Genomic DNA, 7,043 nt, shown 5'->3' with positions numbered 1-7,043 from the left:
TTTTTTTTTTTTTAATAGATCTTCCTCTAGTCTGATTCTGATTATCAAGCCATTGAAGTTAGGTCATTGGGTACTGTCTGCAAGTTTGGGCATTCTTGTGCGTCTCCCCTCACTTCATATCAGCTGAATGCTTCACTCTCAGCTCTAGCCTTCCATGACTGTGTCCTTGTCGATGAGCTTAGGAGTCCCCAGGTCTCACCATACTTTCAGACCAACCATCCCCAGTCTATGATACTATTAATTTCTTCTCCAACACCATAATTCAAATGCATTGATTCTTCTACAGTCTTCCTTATCCATTGTCCAACTTTCACATGCATTTGAGACAATTGAAAATGTCGTAACTTGGAATAGGCTCCCCTAGTCCTCAAACTAATCTCTTTTCTCTTGAATACTTTACAGAGGTCTTTTATGGCAGGTTTACCTTAATTCAAAATATCATTTGATATCTTGACTGATGTTTCCATGAGTGTTGATTGTGGATCCAAGCAAAATGAAGTCATTGACAACTTCAATCTTTTCTCCATTTATCATGATGTTATGTATTGGTCTAGTTGTGAAGATCTTTGCTTTCTTGTCATTGAGGTACAATCCATACTGAAGACTGTGGTTTTTCATCTTCAACAGTTAATATTTTAAGTCTGCTTGGCTTCCAGCAAGCTAGGTTGTGTCATCTACATATCACAGGTGGTTAATGAGTATTCCTCCAATCCTCGTGCTGTGTTGTTCTTTATAGAATCCAGCTTCTTGGATTATTTGCTCAGTATACAGATTGAATATGTATGGTGAAAGCAAAGAACCCTGGCACACACCTTTCCTAATTTTAAACCATTCAGTATCCCCCTTGTTCCATTTGAACAATTGCCTCTTGGTCTCTGTTCAAGTTCCGTATTTGCACAATGAAGTGTTTTGGAATAACCATTCATCACTATGTTATCTGTAGTTTGTCATGGTCTACACTGTGAAAACCTTTGCGTAATCAGTGAAGCACAAATAAACATCTTTCTTGTATTCTCTGATATTCTGTGCTTTCAGCCAAGCTCCATCCCTCCTCATTCCATGTTCTCTTTTGAATTTGACTTGAGTTTCTGGCAGTTTGCTGTTAATGTACTATTGCAACAATTTTAAATTATCTTCAGTGAAATTTTTCTTGTATGTTATATTAATAATACTGTTTAATGATTTCCGTATTCTGTTGGGTCATCTGTCTTTGGAATGGGTACAAATATGGATCTTTTCCAATCAGTTAGCCAGGTAGCTGTCTTCCAGGTTTCTTGGCATAGATAAATGAGTTCTTCCAGTGCTACATCAGTGTGTTTAAAAGATTTCAGTTTGTATCCCATCAATTCCTGGAGCCTTGCTTTTTTGCCAGTGTCTTCATTGCTTCTTGGACTTCTTCCTTTAGCAGCATTGGCTCATGATTATTTGCTGCCTCTTGAAATGGTTGAACATCGACCACTTCTTTTTGGTACAGTGATGCTATGTATTCCTTCCATCTCCTTTTGATGCTTTCTGTGTTATTCAATATTGTGACTATGTTAGTTGTTGTTAAGTGCCATCGAGTCGCTTCTGACTTGTAGTGACCCTGTGTAGGGTTTCTGAGGAGAGGTTGGCAAGTTTGTACCACTGACTTTTTGGTTCATACTGAGCTTTTGCGGTCTAGTACTTATCATAGAGTTCCACGCCAGGATTCTGTTGTATCCATAGAATCCTTCAGCATCGCAAGCTGAGGCTTTAGTTTTTTTCATACACTGATTTTTATGGTTTTAGTTGTCATATTTAGCTCTTCAATCCGCTTTGGATTTTTTTTTTTTTTTTGATTGCATTAGCTTTTTGAAAGTTAAATGACATTTCCTCAGTGGAATTATACCTGATTGTGAGATTAGCCCAAATGGGAAGTAATGAAAAGTAAAAGATGATATTAAATGAGAATATCACTAATAGCTTGTAAAAATAAAGGAAATAAGATTTAATTGCTGTATCCTGTCAAATATTTTTTACTTTTCAGATTTTAGTTATAGAATACTGTTGTTCTGTTATTATTCCAAATAACAGATATCTTTGATATTAGAATTTTCAATATTGATCATTTTAATCTTATTTTCACTTTTTAAGGTTGATTGTATATCCTCCACCACCTACCAAAGGGGGATTAGGAGTAACTAATGAAGATCTAGAGTGCTTAGAAGAAGGAGAGTTTCTTAATGATGTAATCATTGATTTCTATCTTAAGTAAGTACAATGATAAATTATCTTCTCATTTATTTCAAGGTTTCATGGTGAAGTATCTCTTCCTTAGATATTTTAATACTAGCTAAAAATAAAGTTTTTCAGATTTGGAGAATTAATTGCATACTTGGTTTCATTTCTTTACTTCACATGATAATATATACTTCAGAAGAGCTACTGTGTTTGTTTTTGCATGTTTATATTTTATTTATAATTCTGTTACTTTATTATTGTGATAAAGGAAATACAAATTTGTGAACTGAAAAGAGGCAACTCTGTCCAATTATTTGTTGTACCTTTAAGCAGTATGGGACGATATTGTCCTTTGAAAAAATCCACCTCACTATTTCATTTAAAAAATACTTTTCAGCACTTTTTGTATACTCAAAGTTGAAGGATATGGAGACTCTTAAAATTTTTATACAAAGGAAATTTTGTTTGTAGCCATCATTTTGTATTTCACATTTCCAATTTATGCTGGAGGTTTCTTCTAATTATTTCATTGACACTTTCGAAGCCAAATTTATCAGCATTTTACTTAAGCCTTGTTTTTTTTTTAATTTTATTTTTTAACTAATATTACCTTTATTCTACGTACTTTGATCAAAATCTCACCTTATCATTTACTCTTTATCTTGGACTTTGCAGATTTACTCACTAGGCATCTGATTTAGGTCTTTTGAATATTTTCATAGCTTTAGTTATTTGAAGATAAGGAATATGAATGTTGTAACTGTTTTAATGATATTTTTTGCTTATTCTAACATGTCAGTTTGAGTTTGGTTCAATTCTGATTTTTCTCTGTGATGAGTCCTGTTGTCTTTTACTACTTTTTTGCTTACCAGGTGATTTTAAAAATTTTATTATATTTCAGAATATACACAGCAAAAAATATATTAGTTCAATGTTTTCAACATATAAAATCCAGTGACATTGGTTTGGTTCTTCAAGTTGTGCAACTGTTTTAACCCTCCTTTTCTGAGTTGCTCCTCCCCCATTAACATGAATTCACTGCCCCAAATCTGATCTTTTGAATTTCTGTTGTCAGTTTGGTCTCTATTATTGTTGTTATTAGGAGTCAGTTTTGACTCATAGTAACCCCCCTATGCACAACAGAATGAAACACTGTCCACTCATGGGCCGTCCTCACAGTTCTTATGCTTGAGTCTGTTGCTATTACCACTGTGCCAATTCATCTTGTTGGGAGTCTTCCTATTTCTCAATGACCCTCCACTTTACCCTCTTCAAGGAAAGAAACACACACAAGAGGAAAAGTAACAAAGAAGAAAACAACAGTGAAAAAAGAAAAGTAAAAAGCAGGCAACAGCTAGAAAAAGAACACAATAACCAAAAAGAGAAAAAAGGGAGAGAAAATAAATAAAAAACATGGAAAAGAAAAATGAGAGATAAAACAAAAAGCATTGACATAGTTAGGGAGAAAGATGAGTAAAAGAAAGAAAAACAAGGGTAGTGAAGAAAACTAAGAGAAAAGAAAGAAGAAGCGGGGAGGTGGGGGGAAAGAGAGAAGGAAAAATGAAACCAGAGCTAGAAAGGATGAAAAGCAAAGGTAAAGAAGGGAAGAAAAAATAAACAGACAAACAAGGAAAGGAAAAAACCAGGTCAGGTAATTCTTGGTAACCAATGAATCTATGTAGCTGTCAGCCCTAGCTGGGGTTCCTAAAGGCCTAGATGTTTTCTGTTGTGGGTACCAGAAATAGTTCATGCAGACCCTAAACAAATTGGAATCAAGGTCTTTTTGTCACAGAGGGAAACTGGTGTGAGTGTTCTGCTAGTCCAGAGATGGCAGAACTGACTCTCTTGGTCTGGAGCAGGCCTTACCTCAATTCAGCTGCTGGGTTGGTTCAGATAACTTCCCACTCACTTTGACGTGGCTTACAACTGCAGGTCTCATCACTGTGTGTTTACAACCACCTGGAGAGCAGGAGATTCACTGGGGCTGTGTGCATGTGAGTGCTGGTCACTCCTCTGGTAATTGGGGTAACTTAGGGTAGAAGGAAAAAAATTACTCCTTTCTCTCCCCTGTTGTTGTTGTTGTTGTGAAGTGCCGTTGAGTCGATTCCGAGCCATAGCGACCCTGTACAGGGTTTCCAAGGGTGTAAATCTTTTCCAAGGGTGTAAATCTTTACGGGAGTAGAAAGCCTCATCTTTCTCCCACGGAGCGGCTGGTAGTTTCGAACTGCTGACCTTAAGGTTCGCAGCCCGATTCGTAACCACTACGCTACCAGAGCTCCTTTAGTAAGCTGTATGTCTCTGTGCCATGAAGCTGCCCCTCTGCCTTTAGCATTCCCCCACAAAAGTTCAAAATGGGCATGCTGTGACTGACTAGCTAGCGCAGGCCACTTATCACTCTCTCTCTCTTTTTTTTCCTTCACTCTGTTTAGCTGCTTCTTGTGAGTGCTAGTCCAGGGATGGTCAGGGATGGCTATACAAGTTTGGAGTAGGGCTCACTGAATCCAGGGACTGGAGTTGATGTGATAGCACCCAACTCACTTGGATGTTGTTCAGAACTGCGTGACTCCCCACTCTGACGGATAAGCGAGTGAGATCGGCACTGGGAGCATATGAGGGTAGGGGCCAGGCATGTCGCTGTTTAGCAGGGGAGTGTGGAGAACAAGAGAAAAATATGCATCTTTATCTCTGTGACTCATTGAACAACCCTTTACCACCAACCTTAGGTCTTGTTTCCAAAGCCATTTGCAAAAGTTTAAGATGGCCATATCTTGTCTAGTGGGCTGGCACAGATCACCTGTGTGTCTCTTTTTCTTTTGCCACATGTGTTCAGCTTCCTCTCCTAGTCAGCTTTCAGACCATTTCTCTATCACTTCATTGTAAGCTCGGGTTCCAGGACTGTTATCTGAGTCTGCTCATTTGGCTTTTTGGTATCTTTGTTTTAGAGTGTGTAGTGTTTCTACCTAGTCAGCTATCTTGTTGCAAATTTAAATTATTCAAGATTATTTAAGAGTGTCGTAGTTGCAGTTTTACATTTGATCATGCTATTATTTGATTAATGTTTCATCCTTCTTCACCCTTAAGGTGTTATTTTTCTTTACCCTCGTTGAATCTCCCGTTTGAACATGGTACTTTTAGGGCTTTGATAAATCTTGTTTAAATGAATAAGTGGGCAATTGCTTTAAATGATATGATGGAAGGTGAGATAACTAAAGAAAAACTGAAAAATGAAATCTGCTAACTGCCAGAATTGCTGAAGTGTTGCTTTCAATCTAATTGAATATAAAATATAAAAAGTAAGACTTCTAGAACACAGAAAATAATTGGGAGTATGACTGTGTAAAATCTTCTAAAAACAGTTGACTTCTGTGGGGTTTCTACTTTGTAGGTATCTTATACTGGAGAAGGCATCAGATAAACTTGTTGAACGAAGTCACATTTTTAGTAGCTTTTTCTACAAGTGTTTGACAAGAAAGGAAAATAATTTAACAGAAGATAACCCAGATATCTCGTAAGTAAATCTTGTAGTATACTTAAGCACTATGAAGAAAATGTACTGTTTTGCTAATATATGTAGTATTTCTTAGAGTAAGTATTATTACCACTCGTTTAGGACTTGAGCCTGTTTGTTCTCAGAGCTACTTTTTCACTTCCATTGTTCTCCTCATCTTCAAGAAGATGTAGACTCTTGCAGGCTAGATTTTTAAATTCCCTTAGGGGAAACTTGGAGAACAGAAAAGGTAGGTTATTTTGTTCTTGCCATCTTTGCCTTGGTCAGTGACATTAGCAGCAGCTGTATTTCTTTTGATGCCCATTTGTCACTGTTCAGATCTGGTTGGACTCTACCTTTAAGGTGCAGACACTGCTTCTCCTCTTTGTCTTCTAGTCTAAGGTTATAGTGGTTTCCTATTATTGGCAGTCTATGGTTGCACCAACCTCTTCAATCTGAAATTGATCAAACATGCAGTCAAGTTGTATTGATCATTATTGGTGATTGGAATGCAAAAGTTGGGAGCAAAGAGGAAGGATCAATAATTGGAAATTATGGCCTTGGTGATAGAAATGATGCTGGAGAATGCATGATAGAATTCTGCAAAATCAGTGATTTGTTCATTTCACATACCTTCTTTAGACACCATAAGAGATGACTATACACATGGACCTCACCAGATGGAATACACAGAAATCAAATTGACTACATCTGCTGAAAGAGACGGTGGAAAAAGCTCCATTTCATCAGTGAAAACAAGGCCAGGGGCAGACTGTGGAACAAACCATCAATTACTCATATGCAATTTCAAATTGAAGCTGAAGAAAATGAAAACTAGTCCATGAAAGCCAAATTATGACTTTGAATATATCCCACCTGAATTTAGAGATCATCTGAAGAACAGATTTGTTACATTAAATACTAAAGACCGAAGACCAGAAGAGATGTGAGATGACATCAAGAACATCATACATGAAGAAAGCAGAAAGTCATTAAGAAGACAGGAAAGAAGGAAAAGGTCAAAAGATCCCTTTTGATCTTTTGAACTGAACTTGCTCTCCAGCATAGAGATGCTAAAAAGCAAATGGAAGAAATGAGGAGGTCCAAGAGCTGAACAGAAAATTTCAAAGATCACCTCGAGAGATAAAGCAAAATATTACAACCAATTGTGAAAAGATCTGGAATCAGAAAACCAAAAAGGAAGAACACGGTCAGCATTTCTCAAGCTGGGGGAACTGAAGAAAAAAATTCAAGCCTTGACTTTTGTTATTGAAAGATTCTCTGGGCAAATTATTGAATGATGCAGAAAGCATCAAGAGAAAATGGAAGGAATACACAGAGTCACTGTACCAAA

General features: G+C 36.9%; 1 protein-coding gene across 2 annotated transcripts in view; it reads left to right on the top strand.

Moving 5' to 3' along the window:
* The window catches only part of SENP7 (SUMO1/sentrin specific peptidase 7), a 199,479-nt gene that overhangs the window by 134,347 nt on the left and 58,089 nt on the right, over positions 1–7,043 (top strand). For both annotated transcript variants that reach the window (XM_006868618.1, XM_006868617.1), the window contains 2 exons: positions 2,116–2,232; positions 5,588–5,710. In XM_006868618.1, the coding sequence (XP_006868680.1) occupies positions 2,116–2,232; positions 5,588–5,710 (240 nt within the window). The remainder of the gene's footprint in view (positions 1–2,115; positions 2,233–5,587; positions 5,711–7,043) is intronic.

The sequence above is a fragment of the Chrysochloris asiatica genome, unplaced genomic scaffold (assembly GCF_000296735.1).
Source record: "Chrysochloris asiatica unplaced genomic scaffold, ChrAsi1.0 scaffold00120, whole genome shotgun sequence".
In the NCBI taxonomy this organism is placed as follows: Eukaryota; Metazoa; Chordata; class Mammalia; order Afrosoricida; family Chrysochloridae; genus Chrysochloris; species Chrysochloris asiatica.
Note: the sequence above shows the minus strand (reverse complement) of the source record. Positions and strands in the feature narration are given on the sequence as shown.